Below are 20,063 nucleotides of genomic sequence, written 5' to 3' on the forward strand. Positions count from 1 at the left end.
GCCAAAGCATTTGTCCAAGTGCATAGCTCCGCAAATCTGTCAGAGGAGGGGCAGAGGGGGAGAGAGAACATGAGAGAGGAGCATCCTGGAGTGTTGGAAAGGAGGGAGGATGTAAATGATGCGTTGAGTGCACCATTTACCAGGGCAGAGGTGAAAAGAGCAATAGGTAAGGGTGGGTTAACGTCACCTGGGAAAGATGAGGTGTGCTATGTTATGTTGGCCCATCTTAGTGATGAGGCACTGGATAAGGTATTGGTGTTGTACAACAGAGTGTGGGAGGAGGGGAAACTACCAGGCAGTTGGAAGGAGGCAGTAGTGGTACCAATCCGGAAGCCCGGGAAGGATCCAACGAAGCCAACAAGCTATTGGCCAATAGCTTTAACATCACATGTATGTAAGATTATGGAACGTATGATTACGGAGAGGCTAACTTACTTCCTAGAGAGCAGATGGCTAGTAACGCCACATCAGAGTGGGTTCAGGAAGGGTAGGGGAACTATGGATCCAGTGCTCTGCTTAGAAGCAGAGATCAGGGAGGCTCAGGTGAACAAGGAGACTGTTGTAGCTGTCTTTTTTGATGTGGAGAAGGTGTATGATATGATGTGGAAGGAGGGGTTGTTAATCAAGCTTGATATTATGAGGGTAGGAGGAAGAATGTACAAGTGGATAAAATATTTCCTGTTTGGAAGATCTATCCAGGTGAGGGTAGGGAAGTCTTTATCAGTATTATACTTGGTGGATAATGGTACACCGCAGGGGAGCGTGATTAGTCCTCTGTTGTTCTCAATCATGATCAATGATGTTTACTCTCAGGTACAGCCGGATATAGGGAGGTCGTTATTTGCAGATGATGGTGCCTTATGGAAGAGGGGAAGAAATCTGCCATACATAGTCAGGAAGGTACAGGAAGCAATTGATGAGGTAGAGCGGTGGGCATTCATGTGGGGATTCAGGTTCTCTGTAGAGAACTCAAACAGTGTTCTTTACCAGGAGGAAGGTGGGAGATGAGGTATGCTTGAGGTTATATGGGAGAAACTTGGAGAGGGTGGTGGCCTTCAGGTTCCTTGGGGTATACTTTGATACTAGACTGACCTGGGCAGAACACATTGAGTGAGTGGTGGGAAAGTGAAAGAAGGTGCTAAATGTGATGCGCTGTCTGACGGGGAAGGAGTGGGGGGGCTGGGCATTCCTCATTGAAGACCATGTATGTTGCATTGATCTGATTTTGTAATAGACTATGGAAGTATAGCATATGGTTCGGCAGCCCGGACCTCACTGGAAAGGACTCAGAATACAGGGGAAGGACTCAGAATATGTAGTGGGGCGTTTCAAATGTCCCCAGTGGCTGCATTACAGGTGGAGATGGGGGATATGCCGTTGCAGATTAGGAGACAGCAGCTGGCAATGAATTACTGGGTCAACCTACAAGGACATGGGGTGTCTCATCCTGCAAAATATATTTTACAGGCATGCTGGGAACATGAGCGATGACCGAACACAAGCTTTGGGTGGGTGGGTAATACCCAGGCGAAGGAGATGGGACTGTATTGAAGGGAGTTTAGTCCAACGGTAGTTATTCCTGTAAATCCACCATGGCTACTCCTGTCTCCAGTAGTTGATCTAGAAGTTTTGGAGAGACTACAGAAAGATAGGGAGGGTGTTGATCCAGCTGATTTCTTTAACAGACGTCTGGAAACTGTGTATCAGGATTTTGTGGCCATTTACACAGATGGTTCAAAAGATCCAAGGACAGGACGCACTGGGTCAGTATTTGTAGTGCAGGAATGTGGGGTGGAAGTCAGGAAACGTATTACAGATCATCTGGCTGTATATATGGCGGAGCTGATGGCCATACTGTTGGCCTTGCAGTGGGTGGAGGAAGTTAAGCCAGACAGAGTAGTTATTTGCTCTGATTCATGTGCAGTGTTAATGAGTCTCCAGTACTTTAGCTCACGTAGCAGATAAGACCTGCTGTATGAGGTGCTACAAACCCATGGCAGGATTAAACAGATGGGTATTCAGATAAGATTTACTTTGGTTCCAGCCCATGTGGAGGGGAACGAGGCTGTAGATGAACAGGCTAAACAAGCACTTAGTAGTGGGGATGTTGAAGTGTCAATGAGCAAGGCAGAGGCAAAAATACTGATATAAACAGTGATGGTAGTAGTAGCAGTGGAATATAAATAATGGAAGGCATTTATTTCAAGTATAGAGGAAAGTCTGGGAGGATGGCAGGAAGGGGCAGAAGAGAGGAGGCTATTTTTACAAGATTAAGGGTGGGACACAGCCAGTTGAATAAGACATTAAACGTGATAGGAAAGCATCCATCAGGAAAGTGTGATTATTGTCAGGAAATAGAGACTGTGGAGCATGTTTTGCTACAGTGTGGGCAGTATCAGAGGGAAAGAGAGAGGATGAGATTTAGTATGAGGGAGAAGGGGATACAGGAAATTAGTTTAAAGAGTATATTAAGTAGAGCGTCATTAGATATAGTGTCAAATATTTTGTTATCTTTTTTAAGAGAAACGGGGTTGGCAGGTAGGATTTAGTTTATCCCCGTCTCTGGCCCACACTCCAGTACGGTAGGTGGCGGTAATGCACCATATCGTTGGATGCCAACCGCCTATAAACCCCACTGAAGAAGAAGAAGAAGACGCTGCAAGCAGAGTATGAACCTTCCTTCCTTCACAAGGTAACGGTTTTGTATTTTAAAATTATTGTAACTGAATCATAAAGTTTTTCAGCAAGTTTACAGTGGAAGGATCTGTTCCTCATCACTGGCTATAAAATTCAGCTAACAGTAATCTAGCACCAGGATCAGCAGTGCTTAGCATAAGCTAAATCAGATACTGGCTAGCTAATTTAGCTAACGTCGGTAGCCTCGAACACCGGCCATATTATATCATATAGTTAGCCTCAAACTCTGCCCGGCCATACTGCTAGCTGCAGTGAATGGCGCCGTCTTGTGTTTTATTAAAAGCCCTGCTGAAAAAACATGTCAACTATAACAGCCATGGAAACACATTGGACTATGTTAATACTATCAAGGTAAATTACATACTAGCAAGATTGTTGTTGAATGCAGGGCCAGGCATACATAAATAGATTAGACAACGGAGATACTCCCAAAACATCCTGCTAAAAATCCTGGTAGTTGTCGAGTTTTGGACTATGTTGTCTCTATTTTGCATTATCATTGACTAAAGGAAGACAAGCTACCTAAATGTGAGTTATCGGCTAGTACTGAAGCAGGATATGTTTTTGAGTTACGTTTTTAGCCCAAAGCCTTTATTGAAGCAAAACAACAGCTGAAGGTAGGCAACTTCTTGAGCTTGACTGGCTGTCATTTAAAAATCTAGCGTTAGCCGCGCTAGCTTGCGATTAGCATGAAGACACTGAAAAGCTCACATAAAGGAAAGTTGACCAGTGACAACTTTGTAAAACCTTTACTAACATCTACAACATATCAGCTTTCGAACAGAGTAGACTTTAATGTTCACGTTCACTTCGTTTTTGGAATATTTACATTCCATCGAAGCCCATTAGGGTAAAATAACTTCAGGCATATAACAATACTATATACTACTGCTTCAAAGGAATAGGGTTCCCATTCCTTCTGCTTTATTTTCACACAATTGTGTCTTGTAGAAGGGAACCATGAAGAGGAGCGTGGAGTGGGCAAGGGGGAGGCTGATAAAGCAGCAGAGAAGACCTGATTCATCAAGTATCACAGTTAATTCTGGTCATTCTCACCTGGTTGGCATGCACAACACGGCAAGGAATGCAACATTAAGCCCAATAAAATATCCAATGTTATTTAACAGGGATGCAAACTAGTTACCGTTCAGCGAAATTCGCCATTTTGAATCCAAAATAGGTAACCTATGTGATTCGTGTAGATCCGATGTGAAAAGCTTTTTATTTATTTATTTTTTATCACTACTGGCTGTAAGCGAACGAGTGATGCACGTTTGGAGCAATACTGGCTGTATCCAAGTCTCAGCCAATCGTTTACATAACAACATAGTTACAGCATCAGCGTGCGCTCTGGAAAGACAGCGGAGAGTAGAAAGGCAGTTTGCCAGTTACAGCAGCGTGGCCCCTGAGCGATAACGAAGAGGTAGGTGTGAAGCCTGACGACGGGGGTGAGAAGGTGATGAAGCATACTTCATGAGCTGTAACCAAAAAACAACTGGCATTTGGAAAGTTTGAGGTGAGGGAGCAAGTGTGGTGGAACAAGAATTGTTAGCATTGTTAAGTATCTTGCTAGCTGGATCGAATTCTCTGTTAGTAGTTAGTTCGTTAGCTAGTTAACTAGCTATCTATTAACTCATGTTTTCCCTCTACAGTATGTGGTTAATTTTCAGAATGAGAGAATTAGGTGAAAATGAGGCATCGCTTGTTAAACAAGTGGATTCAGGGATCAAGTGTAGCTGGAGCTGGGCCTGGTTTAAGCTGGATGCCACTATAGAGGTGAAAGGAACACCACACACTGGATGCCACTATAGAGGTGAAAGGAACACCACACACTGGATGCCACTATAGAGGTGAAAGGAACACCACACACTGGATGCCACTATAGAGGTAAAAGGAACACCACACACTGGATGCCACTATAGAGGTGAAAGGAACACCACACACTGGATGCCACTATAGAGGTGAAAGGAACAGCACACACTTTCCCTCTTTCTCACTTTTTCAATAAGGTGGATAAAAAGGGTTATGCCAGGTGTACTCTCTGCCTGAAAGAGATCAATGCCAACAAAGGTTCTCATGCTCTCCTGCTGGCAAGTTGTAGAATAGATGTCCACAGGCAGAACGTGTACAATGTAATAACGTGCAGTGTAGCCCAAAGCTATTGCTTTTGTTGTGTTGAACTTGACATACAGTTGTGTGTGAGTGAGGGGGGATTCTTTTAGTTTTTACTCAGTGAACATTATTTTTGCACACATATAGCCTTGTGCACTTGATTGATGTATACTATAGTGGCCACTATAAGAGAGAAAAAATAGAATGCCTGTTTGTGTAATTCTATTTCTACTTTAAGTTGTTTTTTTCCCAAGTGCAATATTTAGATGTGTGCAGTCACAAGCGTTATATTATAAAGGCTGTCATGGCTAACTGCAATATTAATGTATAGTTTTTTCTCTGGGCTTGAGTGTCGTTTGCAGTAAAGTCTAGGCAACAAATAACATTGGATTGCTTTCCTTAAATGTTTTTGCTGTGTGTTAGGTTCACATTAACTACTTTTTATCCCCCCATAGCAGGGATTTTTTTTGCATGTTTCAGTACAAAAAAAAGTGTCAACTTTCTGGGCCCTCACCAGTTTGCATCCCTGATTAAAACGTATCCCAATCTACGGTCAAGCAACATTTAATGTCAGTTGTGTGTTAATGTTATGAACTACAAACAATCAATGGTTCTTGGAGTCAATGAATCAATTGAAAGTGACTACAATTAGAAATTATTTTAAAACCACTGTGCCAGTAAAGATTACAAAAAAAAGTAATATGGTTCTGTTTAAAAAAAAAATCAGACACTTCAATCCGACACTTGTTAATGTTTGACGTCAGGCAAAACGTCTTCAGCCACCATAGGATGGAGCCGCTGGTTGGCATTTTTGACTGCAGTGTCTGTGTGGGTGTACCAGGAAAGGACGTTATAAGTTAGGTCCCCATGATATCGAAGCTTCTTACCATCTCCACTACAGCCCAGTCAATGTAAAAAATAGTAAAAAAATAAAGAAAAACCCTTGAATGAGTAGGTGTGTCTAAACTTTTGACTGGTAGTGTATATATTTTTTTCATTACCCTACCAATTAACCCTACACTCATTAAAACCCTCCACCTTATTCCACTACTTTAACCCTATCTGATCCTACCCCAAGCCAACGACCTGAAAGGACAGGACACTACTGTTTACTGCAATGTTCTGGATTATTTTATGACCAGAACAAAACTACTTATTTTACTTAACTAGAGATTAAGGACTGTTTGGACTGTTTCCTCATCTTATTCTCCTTTTATCCATGGTTGTTGGTTATTTACCAGGTAGCAAGAATCGAAAAATAGACAAGGACTGAAGCAATAGCCTCCCTACTCAACTAGAGATTGAAATAAATGGTGTTTCTTTGAAAAGATGGGCCTGGCTGACATAAAAAATACATTAAGGGGAAAGGATCCAAAGACACAGAGGCTGATTATCTTTCTGCACATCTCCTTATTTACAATGCTGGCTGCCATGGTTAGCACATGCAGGACATTAAATGCTACTTGAATTGAAAGTAACAATAAGTATGCCTACAGTATCACAGCAAGGTCAAACAGGTGTGTGTGTATTAGTCAGATTATCCAGTGTCCACAGCAACACTATTAATTATTCACTACCATTCACTTAGCCATGCTCTCAATAACCCTCATATTTTCTCTTTCTCCCCTTCCGGAAGACCTGAGGCTCTTTGACTGCGACTGAGGACAACCTGGCCTGACACCTGGACTGGACGTGCCTGACCCAATCCCACCTTGCCCCCTTCTACCAGCCTGTTGTTGCCTCCACTGGTTCTTCATCCCCTTCAAGTCACTGACCCTCTCCCCACACACCCAGAAACTTGTATTTCATTACTTACCATATGACTTTATTAAAAGGCATCTGTCAATAGGGTCTTGAAGTGTGAGTACTTTCTCATAGTCATTATGGATATTGTCTGAGCCTGCTGGCAATTAATACTGGTATTGCCCTTTCCTTAATGAAATGGTGAATAAAGGAAGACTATGACTTCATTTTCAATTAAAACACAATGAAGACATTGTTAGAGTGCTTTTATACTGTATCTCTGTATTACAGCAAATCAAATAAAGGTTAGTTCAAACTGGATGTGACTTCTTTCCCCAATGATTTCCTAAGGCTGAGGTACTTTGTCAGTTATAATTTATTCCATACCAATGCTAGATGAGGCTGAATGGCAACACCACCACACACAACTGCAATGCAACTAATTAATCTCATTGGTACAGGACTGTTCAGTCTGTTTAATATTTCATCAAGAAAAATATTGATTATATCTCTATTTGAGCAAAATATGTAGTTTTGTTGTGATCACAAGAAAATCCTAATAATTCAGGTAAAGAGTCCCACGGCCAGGCAGACATCTGAATGTTCTATCATAAAGCGAGAACAATTAGTTTCCCTGGCTGATATGGCTTCTACTTAGAACTACTATAAGAGTAAATTAATAGATGACATTCATTTCTATAAACCAGTCTCCAATATAATCGCATAATTTACACAGACCCACTGCGGACCTTCGTGTGAAAAGGCGTTCCATGGTCTGTTTTGTCAACGAGCTCAATGTTTTCCAAAGAGTTGTGGTAAGCAGATGATCCCAATAATTTAGGTAGCCTAGTAAACGATGCCCCCCTCTGGTATGTTCTATTGCGAACTGTCTGGGACTCGTTCCCCTGTTTACTACTGAAATATATTTTTATTAAGTCAAGGACAAAATGTACTGCAATACACTGGTCTCAAATATATTACCATAACTAGGCTACACAGAACCACGGCGGACCCACTGTAAAATTAGGCTTTTAATCGTACTGTAATGAAACATTGAGGGAGCAGGTCTCGACTCTCAACCTTCTAGCCCGAAGTCGACTGTGCCCCAAAAGCATGCTCCGGTGGTAGAGTCGATATCCGCGTTTAGAAACCCAGGGTCGTGACAGTATTAAAACGTTTCCCAGTCCAACATGCCTAGCTCGGCCCACTGGGGCGTGGCTTACGGAGCGTTCTCTTAAAAAAGCGCTCGTATGGTCGTATTCCACCGGATCGAGTTATCTCATCAAACCGGCTCACACTGTTTGAACTTGACACCAATCTCCCTCTATTTTACATTTTAATCATTTAGCAGACGCTCTTATCCAGTTAGTGACTGCATACATTATTTTTCATACTGGACCCCCGTGGGAATATATATAACCCCTCCCTTGTTATTGCTAGTTTCAACAGATTCGAACCCATCCTCTGCCTCCCTCAGTCTTTTCAACATTCTCTCTGTTTCCCTACAATCCTCCTCCCTTATCCAATTACCCGACTCCTTCTGAAAATATTCAACTTTTCCAAGCCGAAACGTATTTTTAGCCTCCTCGAGAGACATGCTAAGCCCTGTACTCCCTCCACTTTAAACTCGAGTCTTACCACAGCTGCCTGTCAATCAGCAACCAAGCTTGGACATCCTTTATTCCGAGTGAATCGTTTTTCTATTATAGAATTTCCAGGCGAGTTGTTGAACATGGCCAAGCCCCTCTCCCGAGTGTACGTGCGCCAGCTGATACTGATTAACGGTCCGAATCGCGCGCTTGCGCAGTGAGGTGATGGGGATTTCCAGCAGTAGAACGGAAAAGGTAAGGTGCTGAATGTTCGTGGCGTCTCTCTCTGATAAAACAGGTTTTACAATAGCAGAACCTGAAACATGAATGTGCACAGCTCGCCTTAGACGCTACTGTCTGGACATATGTGGAGATTGTATTAAATACAAGCTTCTCGTGCGATGGGAAGCGAGCACGCTAGCTTCGCAGAGATGGGCGTTCTCTGTCCGGCTGGGCTGGGGGCCCATGCCACCTAACAGACACACAGTTACTAGCTAGTTAGCTTTTGTGGTTAACGCCCATTAGCATCACGTCTTGCCAGCTCTGGCTTGTAAACGGCAATTTTATTGCGTACCCAGCTGATCATTGTTAACATTGTGTGGTGTGTTATTGTTCAATTTGTCACACAACTAGCTATAGCCAGAGAGTAGTTAGCTAACGTCAATTAGTATCACGGCTTGCTAGCTCAGACTTGTACACGCCACTTTCACTGCGTACCCAGCTGATCATTGTGGTTAACGTTGATGACAGGTGCTATTGTTCAATTTGATATATAATACATATATTTTTTTTATCGTGATTAGCTGGTGGGAACAGCACATGCTAAGATAGTTAGCAAGTTAACCCAACTGGTTATGTATTTTCAGATGATAACTAGTTAGCTAGCTTGCTAAGCGGAATACTAGAAGTTCGTCCCTTGCGCAGCCGGTCCCTTGCCTTCAAGATTGCCAAATAGCCACACATGGTTGTACATGCATGGTTAGTTTAGCCAGGTCAAACACATTTCACGCTTTCACTAATATCATCAAGCAATAAATCATAGCACGTTTTTGGGTTTATTCAGTGGTTTCATGTAGAAAAAATGTTAAAGTATCATTTTATATTCCTAAAACACAAGTTGAAAATCATACTGTTGCTGCTTCCTGTTGTCATGTATTTTTTATATAATTTATAGCAGTGTCGAAACAACGGTTTTAAATGTCCAAATTCATAATCGTTATTCTGAAATGTGAAATGTTGAAGACCAATACAAAAATACTTCCTACGTGTCACTCTTGTGTTCAGATAACTTATATTTTGCCAAATTAGTAACTTTAAACTGCTAATTAACATTTACCAAGCGGTACTCCAGACTGAAATTGATTAGCTTGTTCTACTATAATCAATAGCGCACGCAGACTAATCACTCGTGTCAAGATTGTATGGAAATCAATGGAACTGGGACAATTTGCACTCTTCTAAAAGACAAACCACAACAAAATTGGGTATACACCTGTCGATAGATGAGAACATTTAGTAGGCTTGTGGGACAATGTTTACGGTAGATGGCCAATACGAAAAAGGACAGTAGCAGTGATTTGCCAATACGAAACAGGGCAGTAGTAGTGATTTGCTGATTCCCTTTTCCATTCAAATATAGCAGTTGCTTAGTTATGCCTTTCGATTTTGAAATTGTTGCATGTAGCTATTTTTTTTTCGAGCGATCTGGGTGAAGGGAATTGCAGGATTTGCAAGGGCCCGGATGATAAACGTATTGTGATACTAGTTAGTATCGTGGGAAAGAAACAAAACACAAAGCGGTTTTTAACTTCTTTAGGAAAACGGCCCTAATGTTGGAAACAAACATCATTATGTTGTCATCCAGAGTCACATTAATTTATTTTCCAAGCTATTGCACACAATATTTTACATACAGCAGGTTTTTTTTACAGGACCAAAGAGTTTGGTCTGCTTTGTGTTTTCATTTTTGGCATGGAAAAAATATTGAGATACTCTGATCTTCATAGCCCTAGAATTTGCCTAGATTACTGGACAGCCTATTTGCAGCCCCATAATTAGCCGAACCTTACACTGACGGAAACCCAAATGTGAATGTCAAAAGGATATTGCTCTGAAATGCAGATTTTAGGTGTATAAAAATTCAATTTTAGGTCAGACTGCATGGTAAAACATTGTCAATTAAATTTTGCTCTTTTGAAATTAATACAATTCGGCAGGTAAAATAGCTAGCTTCAGAGCTAGCTATATTCATAATCATAATTCATTAATCAGCTTACCATGTAGCCATCTGCATTTTGAGCTGTTACTTTTTTCATTGATCATTCATGCGAGGTGGATGCGAGTGCAGTTTTTGGCTAAATGGTTAGCTAGCTATTTAGTGCACTGAGGGGAAAAACATATCCTTGCTCCCATCCATGCTACACACTGCACATTTAGTGTTAGTAACAGTGGGTGTGTCACTCACTAGGATACATATTCCCTTCCCCTCAATTGCTCACACAAACACACACACACACTGAGATCGATGCACACCCTCCCTGTGCTCTCCAACCCATTTGTTTCAATGGGCCATTTTGCATGTTTGGAACATATTTGGCTGCTTCTGAATCACCCGATGATGTCAGCATTGCATTCTCTTTGCTGGATGGATGAATGCAGATAAAGAGGGGAAGTGTCCCAAGCTCAATACGTCATCGTTATTGGCACAGTGAAGCGTGTGTGTGGTGTGCGCATGTGTGTGTTCAATATCCTACTGCATATCCCTCTTTGTCATTGCAGCTTGGAGTTTGTAAAAAAAAATGCACAGCATCATCGTGATCGTGCCCTTCTCTGCCTGGTGACCTTGAACTCACTACTTTTGGTTAAATGACAGGGCAGAGGCTAGACCTCCGGACGCAACTCAGGACCACCAAACTGTGAACCACCAGCCCCCTCTGGCCATATTTTATTCCGCACATTTGCCCTGGAGAGCCCACATGGACTGCCAGCTAATAAAATAACCAGAGATGCCCAAATGCAGAGGGTGGTCCTACAGGCAAAAGCCTAGCCACCCCAATTAGCCTAAACCAGGAAGCAGTTAAGTTCAATACTACTACCAACCCCCTCTCGTCTGAAGAATGGTGACGGCTTCTTGATTGAGGCCAGAGGCGTGTTCTTGTGTGTTTCTTAAAATCCTCAGCGGAGTCTATTTGTGTGTGTACTGAGATGGCGGCAGAGAGGGGCTGCTGAGTGTCGTCCCGGTCCTTGGCATGATAGAGGGAGTGAGGGAGGAGTGTCACGGCTGAGCAGTTCACTGCTGCACCGCCAATGGATGCTAAACTGCAAGAGGACCTGTTCCGGAGGTACGTGGCGTGCCTGGAGAGGCGGCTGGAAGACGGAGGGAGGAATGCGGGTCCTGGGAGAGGCACCTCGCAGGGGGGCAGCGAGGCCCTACTCTCCACGGCCACGGCCCTGCTGGGGGCCTACCAGCCAGACCCGGGCCAGAGGTTCCGCATGGTGCGCTTCTATGAGGTGGTGGAGAATGCCATGCGCTGCCTGAGAGGCTGCAGTCTGCGTGGCCTGGAGAGAGCCTTCCACACCCTGGAGACGGTCTGCACCAACTTGCTGCTCTTCCCCTGGAAGAAAGAGTTCCGCTGCATCAAGGTATGTACCATCATCTAAAGCTATTGGACTGGACCTGTTCCTGTCATCAGACTGTGTAGATGGCAGGATTGTTGTAGTATATTAATATGGTCCCTGAGGTTAAACATTGTATTGTATGCATTACAATGAATTTGCAGGAACACTCCTTAATAACTCTGTCCTCCTTTGTATCTCTCCCCCTAATAGACCTTCACGGGCCCGTACGTCTACCACCTACAAGCTGCGTTGTGCGACGGCGATCTCCGCTCCCTCCTGCGTTCCATGGGCTACTCCCGCGACCACGAGCTCCAGTTCCACGTCCGTGACCACCCTGGTGGGCCTGCCCACCTCCAGCAGCTAGCCTTCGAGCTCTTCCTGGCCCAGGCTGAGTGTCGTCTCCTGGGGGAGGTGGTGGCTCTGGCCCGGGGCTCGGCCTCTGAGCTGGAGGCCCTGGAGCAACGGAGGGGCTGCCGGGACGACGCAGCCGGCTGTGCCGAGGTCCTCCGGCGGCGGGACAGCCTCGGGGCCGACATGGCCCGGCTCTCTGTGCGACCGGTGGACATAGGTCACCCTCACCATCTGAGAAGAGGGGGAAGGCCGTCCAAGTCAGTGGATGTGACGGATGGAGCTGGGCATTGGCACACAGCCAGTAAGCCTGTCCTGAAAGCCTCTCTGAGCCTGAGGAAGGAGCCTCTGTTTGTGGATGCAGAGGAGGACATGAAGGATGAGATCATCAGGCCCAGCACCTCCACATCCATGTTTTCTGTGGCTGCCCCGCCTTCTTACAGCCCCTTGGCTGACTTCTTCCCTATCCAATCACCGCCCTCGGTTGATGCCTACTCCTCCTACCACCTCTCGTCATTGGATGAGATTGATCTGTACACAGAGAGAGGTGGGCCTGGGGTTGGAGGTCGACAGACGCCTTCCAGACCTCCATCCAGGGAGCCCTGGGATGCCAGGGATGGCTGGGCACTCAAAGCCCATGGCGGACTCTCTTCTCTGGGGGTGAAGTGTCAGGGTTGTGGCCTGGGCTCCTCCAGCCTGGCCTCCTGCCCTAGGTGTGAAATGATCTTGTGCCCGGCCTGTCGCGACATCGACCCCTCCCCCTGTTGCGGCCTGCAGGAGTACCCAACCCCCAAATCACCCCGCCCCATGGATGGCTACCTCCCCGTCAAGGAGAAGCTGTCAGTATACTCCAACACCCACTCTCCTCACCCCCACATGCACCCTCATCCCCTCACCCTCACCCACCAGCACACCCACCCCCACCCCCAGATGGTGGAGAAACCCCTCATGGCCACCAAGCTGTTTCCCAGCAAGTCGGTTGTCATGGCGTCAGCCATCGTAGCCAATACTGACCGAGCGAGTCTGGGGGGGTCACGGTGCGGATTCTGTAACAAACCGGGCGCGTCTCACACCTGTGTGAACTGTTCCAAGGTGTCGTGTGACTCGTGCATGAGCCTGTACGCTAAAGACTTGTGCACACGTAAAAACCCCCAGCACAGCTTTGTCCCCAACCATCAGCTCAACTTTAAGTCTGGAACCATATCACACCTGGTGTACCGATGAGCCAGGAACAACGGAGTGAACTATCTCTCCTTGATGCTCTCTCGCTTTCCCCTCACCCTTCCCTTGCACTCTCCCCTGCTCTTTCTTCCCTCCCCTCCCGCATTTCGATCTCTATCAGATGTATGGGTCTGGAATGCATACAGTACACATGATCATAGGGAGTCCTATCTCTCTCTGCCTTGTAAAAGATCATGCTTTTTTAACTGGTTCCTCTTCTTCCTTACCTCTCCACCCGCTCTAGCTTAGTCATGTGACGTCGTAGCGCTTCCCAATCCCTTAAATCTATTCCTCCTTCAAACGAAACGGGAAAAAGCCGTCCAAACAAAACACAAACGCTGACGTAACTTCTCAGCCGAGGAGACTCCGTTAGATGTGTGTCGTAGAGAAGACTTCTGGAACTGGATTGTGTTCACTGAGAAAAAACAAGAACACTGAACTTACACTGGAATTCAATAGTATATATTTTCAATGGTTCATTCTGTAGATCAATGTGAAACTGTTAGTTGGGTGGTGAAAGAGGCTGGAGTGAACATTTGGTGGGGTGGGGTGGGGTGGGGGGTTGATGCTTTAAAGGGATATTTTGAGACAGACTATTATGACAACTGACCACTATTTAAAGAACAATGCCTTGTAAATTTACCCTTAAATATTTAAAGTGTATGGCTGAGGTTTACATGCTGCTGTGGAAATTGGAGATGTTTCATTGACTGGTAGATAACCTGTTTTCTCATATCAGTTTCTCTGTCTGTTCCTCTATCATATCACTTACATATTCACAACACACCTAAATCCTCAATCTCATTGCTACCACGCTGATTGTCTCCCAGTTTCTAGGAGGTGGCTGTTGTTTTGAATAAGCCAATGAACTGGAGGACCCTAAGAAATTAAGTCTGAAGCCAGTGACAGTCCCGGAACTATTTAAGAACTTCACTCTTTGCTACGCTGGCATTTAGACATTACAGGTAGAAGTTTCCTTTCTATGACCAGTTTACCCAGATGGTAAATCTCCCAACTGACCTTAGGTTAGTGTTTGTTGACAACTTGTTCCTACTCCCATTTACAGCATGTCCAGTGGGGTCTGAAATTATTGACACCCTTGATAAAGATAAGCCAAAAAAATACTGTATAAAATACTGAGCTATATTGTATGCTGAAAAAAATGTGCATACCTATTTTCATGTCAATTAACAAATGTGTAAACTTTGTAAACTTTGAGTTTGCTAAACGACATTGGCACTTGGATTGTAACTGGTGCTTTGGTCAGATTACATTAGAATAAAGCTCTTTGTCCTCGCACACCAGTGGTGGGTTTGGCGTTGAAATGAGAATGCAAAAGCAGAAAATAACCCCATACCTACTGTAAAATATGGTGGTGGATCTTTGATGTTATGGGGCTATTTTGCTTCCACTGGTCCTGGGGCCCTTGTTAAGGTCAACAGCATTATGAACTTTACCAGGACATTTTAGCCCAAAACCTGGTTGCCTCAGCCAGGAAGCAGAATCTTGACTGCAAGTGGATCTTCCAGCAACACTATAACCCCAAGCACACATCAAACTCCACAAAGGAATGGTTAATTGACAAAATCAACATTTTGCAATGGCCATCTGTCTCTGGACTTGAATCCCATTGAAAACGTATGGTTTGAATTGAAGAGGGCAGTCCATAAGCACAGACGAAGGATCTGGACGGATTCTGTATGGAGGAATGGTCTAAGATCCCTCCCAATGTGTTCTCCAACTCATAAAACATTTTGAGATTTGTATTTTATTTCTCTAAACAATTTTTTTTTAGCATACAATATAGCTCAGTATTTTAATTATTTTATACAGTCATTTTTGCAAATCTTCATAAAGGGTGTCAATTTTTTACCCCACCGTATTACCTGACCCACAGTTCAGTCCATTTACTTAATATGGGCAAGCGGAAGCTGCAGGTCATATAGAGCAGGGGTGATTTAAACTCTGCTAAACATAGGCCTACCCGTGGGCAAACGTCATGACACTTCACACTTACACAAAGTTAAACGTTCTGGCCTTGCTGAAATCTCTATTTGGTGAGTGATGAAGTCACAGTCTTTTCAAAGAACACAGGACTGTACGTTAACAGGTTAATAAAGAGACTTGTGGATAAGGTTATGGGTTAGAAAAATACACAACACAGGATGAAAAGGGAAGTGTTTTGTTTCTGACTGATGAACGCAGCTGGCCACTGCTGCCTTTTATATTTTTCTTTCAACAACACCTCTAGCAAGAGAAGGGTGATTTTGTCAGCGTCTATGCACTACTCCAAATCATTCTCTAGCCTTAGGCACTTAGCCTGGTCTCAGCTCTCTGCTTTAGTGATGTCCAATGAATATCATTGTCATGCCGTACGTATAACGATAGTCAGAGAAGTTGGCTATAAGACATTGGCTGTGTCTGAGGTCTGGCTTGTCTAATACTTACTTAAACTGCATACTGTGTACTAATCGTACCACATACTACACTGCTCAAAAAAATAAAGGGAACACTTAAACAACACAATGTAACTCCAAGTCAATCACACTTCTGTGAAATCAAACTGTCCACTTAGGAAGCAACACTGATTGACAATAAATGTCACATGCTGTTGTGCAAATGGAATAGACAACAGGTAGAAATTATAGGCAATTAGCAAGACACCCCCAATATAGGACTGGTTTTGCAGGTGGTGACCACAGACCACTTCTCAGTTCCTATGCTTCCTGGCTGATGTTTTGGTCACTTTTGAATGCTGGCGGTGCTTTCACTCTAGTGGTAGCATGAGACGGAGTCTACAACCCACACAAGTGGCTCAGGTAGTGCAGCTCATCCAGGATGGCACATCAATGCGAGCTGTGGCAAGAAGGTTTGCTGTGTCTGTCAGCGTAGTGTCCAGAGCATGGAGGCGCTACCAGGAGATAGGCCAGTACATCAGGAGATGTGGAGGAGGCCGTAGGAGGGCAACAACCCAGCAGCAGGACTGCTACCTCCACCTTTGTGCAAGGAGGAGCAGGAGGAGCACTGCCAGAGCCCTGCAAAATGACCTCCAGCAGGCCACAAATGTGCATGTGTCTGCTCAAACGGTCAGAAACAGACTCCATGAGGGTGGTATGAGGGCCCGACGTCCACAGGTGGGGGTTGTGCTTACAGCCCAACACCGTGCAGGACGTTTGGCATTTGCCAGAAAACACCAAGATTGGCAAATTCGCCACTGGCGCCCTGTGCTCTTCACAGATGAAAGCAGGTTCACACTGAGCACGTGACAGAGTCTGGAGACGCCGTGGAGAACGTCCTGCTGCCTGCAACATCCTCCAGCATGACCGGTTTGGCGGTGGGTCAGTCATGGTGTGGGGTGGCATTTCTTTGGGGGGCCGCACAGCCCTCCATGTGCTCGCCAGAGGTAGCCTGACTGCCATTAGGTACCGAGATGAGATCCTCAGACCCATTGTGAGACCATATGCTGGTGCGGTTGGCCCCGGGTTCCTCCTAATGCAAGACAATGCTAGACCTCATGTGGCTGGAGTGTGTCAGCAGTTCCTGCAAGAGGAAGGCATTGATGCTATGGACTGGCCCGCCCGTTCCTCAGACCTGAATCCAATTGAGCACATCTGGGACATCATGTCTCGCTCCACCCACCAACGCCACGTTGCATCACAGACTGTCCAGGAGTTGGCGGATGCTTTAGTACAGGTCTGGGAGGAGATCCCTCAGGAGACCATCCGCCACCTCATCAGGAGCATGCCCAGGCGTTGTAGGGAGGTCATACAGGCACGTGGAGGCCACACACACTACTGAGCCTCATTTTGACTTGTTTTAAGGACATTACATCAAAGTTGGATCAGCCTGTAGTGTGGTTTTCCACTTTAATTTTGAGGGTGACTCCAAATCCAGACCTCCATGAGTTGATAAATTTGATTTCCATTGATAATTTCTGTGTGATTTTGTTGTCAGCACATTCAACTATGTAAAGGAAAAAAGTATTTAATAAGATTATTTAATTCATTCAGATCTAGGATGTGTTATTTTAGTGTTCCCTTTATTTTTTTGAGCAGTGTATTAAGAATGTACTGTTTTGTTAAAACAAATATCAGCATACTAGGCTCATCCTACTGAGAATGTGTCATCTAATGTGCAATTGCGTTATTTCCCGCCATTCATTAATTTTGGTAAAGTGTGTCTCCTTATATTATCAGCTTCTGTAAGACACATGGAAATTGAAAGATGATTCTCTGTCTCAATAGTGTGCAGCAAATTCTACTAGATGAAATAGATGAAAATAAGAAATTAGTATGAAATCCTGGCATTTAAAGTATACTACATTTCAGCTCAATGGATCCCCAATGGAGTCAGTTTTAATAAGGCCAACTGAAATCCTTTCCTCATTGATGTACTGTAATTGCTTGATATATTACTTGGTGAAAGCTATGTAGAGGAATGCATAAGATTAGTGATTACCTCAAGGAAGGGTGCTACTGCATTTTCTGAACTGGGTTGAAATGTCTTTCCGCAATGGCCTTAAGGAGCAGTGCAATTCACCTTTGACCTCTTCTCCTCGTTTATCTAGTGATGTTTCCGAAAGGGCTAAAGAGATGTCCTAATGGATATGTTCCAATACTTATAAATGGTCTTCTTTCCAGGAGCACTTTCACCAGTGCTCTGAGAAGGCCAGGTGAGGTGATCTCCATTTGGCTCTCACCTCCCGCTGAGTGTGATTCTGTCACAGACACAGCTTCTGTGCAGAGTATCATATCTTTACAATGCCAGGCTAGAAACATGTTAACATCTCGGGAACCAATAGGACACAATGACAATCTCTGCAGAATCTGTACTGAATATGCATGCCAGAAACACCCGTTGTCTTCACAGACCAAAAATAACACAGAGAGAAGAGGTCATTGGGCATTACCCACTCTATATTCTGGCCAGTAGGGAAATATAAACATTGAGCTATGGTGCAAAACTGATCAAAATGCCAAATGAAGAACTAGTTGTCATACCAAGCCCATGTCAAAATGTTATTGAGCAGCTTTGATTCCGGCAAATTGATTCGCCGCCATTTGTATATGTTTTTTCACACATGAAACCTTCCTATGTGAAATCACTCATCCCTATTCCTTCTTCTCTCTTTGTGGTTATCTTAGCAGTATGAAAAGTGGTGGTGTTGTCTGTATAGCCCTCCACCCCCTCCAAATCCTCACCTCACCCTAACCTCGGCATGCTCTGTAGATCCAGCCCAGAACCTTATCTTTACCCCCTCTCCCTCCTCTCCGAATTCTGCCCTCAACCCTCTCCTCCCCCTCCACCCGTTGACAACGAGGAGCATCGCAGAATGTCTGTGTAGAGGTGTTCAACCCCCACTATCACTACATGGTCAAACAGGGGGGAGGGGAGGGAAGATAACCAAAATTGTTAGTTGGTGAAAAGTATGTGTGCATATATATATATATATATATATTAGTATCTCATAAAAGTGAGTACACCCCTCACATTTTTGTAAATATTTGAGTATTCATGTGACAACACTGAAGAAATGACACTTTGCTACAATGTAAAGTAGTGAGTGTACAGCTTGTATAACAGTGTAAATTTGCTGTCCCCTCAAAATAACTCACACAGCCATAAGTCTAAACCGCTGGCAACAAAAGTGAGTACACCCCTAAGTGAAAATGTCCAAATTGGGCCCAATTAGCCATTTTCCCTCCCCGGTGTCATGTGACTCGTTAGTGTTACAAGGTCTCAGGTGTGAATGGGGAGTAGGTGTGTTACATTTGGTGTCATCGCTCTCACACTCCCTCATACTGGTCACTGGAAGTTCAACATGGCACCTCATGGCAAAGAACTCTCTGAGAATCAGAAAAAAAGAATTGTTGCTCTATATAAAGACAACCTCTGGATATGGCGCTGAGCACGTGCACTCAACTTCTTTGGTCTTCCATGGCGAGGCCTGTTCTGAGTGAAATCTGTCCTGTTAAACCGCTGTATGGTCTTGGCCACCGTGCTGCAGCTCAGTTTCAGGGTCTTGGCAATCTTCTTATAGCCCAGGCCATCTTTATCTAGAGCAACAATTCTTTTTTCAGATCCTCAGAGAGTTCTTTGCCATGAGGTGCCATGTTGAACTTCCAGTGACCAGTATGAGAAGTGTGAGAGCGATGACACCAAATGTAACACACCTGCTCCCCATTCACACCTGAGACCTTGTAACACTAACGAGTCACATGACACCGGGGAGGGAAAATGGCTAATTGGGCCCAATTTGGACATTTTCACTTAGGGGTGTACTCACTTTTGTTGCCAGCGATTTAGACATTAATGGCTGTGTTGAGTTATTTTGAGGGGACAGCAAATGTACACTGTTATACAAGCTGTACACTCACTACTTTACATTGTAGCAAAGTGTCATTTCTTCAGTGTTGTCACATGAAAAGATATACTCAAATATTTACAAAAATGTGAGGGGTGTACTCACTTTTGTGGGATACTGTATGTGTGTGTGTATATGTATATGTATATATATATATATATATATATATATATATATATATACACACACACTACCGGTCAAAATTTGTAGAACACCTACAAGGGTTTTTCTTTACTTTGACTATTTTCTACATTGTAGAATAATAGCGAAGACATAACAACTATGAAATAACACATATGGAATAATGTAGTAACCAAAAAAGTGTTTAAAAAATCAAAATATATTTGAGATTCTTCAAATAGCCACCCTTT

General features: G+C 44.1%; 1 protein-coding gene and 1 long non-coding RNA gene across 2 annotated transcripts; both read left to right on the plus strand.

The window, feature by feature from the left end:
- The first annotated feature begins 2,656 nt into the window (after positions 1 to 2,656).
- Positions 2,657 to 6,760, plus strand: LOC311147742. The gene is made up of 3 exons (XR_014614811.1): positions 2,657 to 2,692; positions 4,350 to 4,658; positions 6,446 to 6,760. It is a non-coding gene; the product is annotated as an uncharacterized lncRNA (long non-coding RNA).
- A 4,159-nt stretch (positions 6,761 to 10,919) lies between these two features.
- Positions 10,920 to 14,622, plus strand: LOC311147762 (spermatogenesis-associated protein 2-like). The gene is made up of 2 exons (XM_084184535.1): positions 10,920 to 11,783; positions 11,970 to 14,622. The coding sequence occupies exons 1-2, from the start codon at positions 11,448 to 11,450 to the stop codon at positions 13,329 to 13,331; spliced, it is 1,698 nt and encodes a 565-aa protein (XP_084040661.1). The 5' UTR covers positions 10,920 to 11,447; the 3' UTR covers positions 13,332 to 14,622.
- Positions 14,623 to 20,063: the final 5,441 nt, after the last annotated feature.

Source organism: Coregonus lavaretus (genome assembly GCF_964263955.1).
Source record: "Coregonus lavaretus genome assembly, chromosome: 20".
NCBI lineage: Eukaryota > Metazoa > Chordata > Actinopteri > Salmoniformes > Salmonidae > Coregonus > Coregonus lavaretus.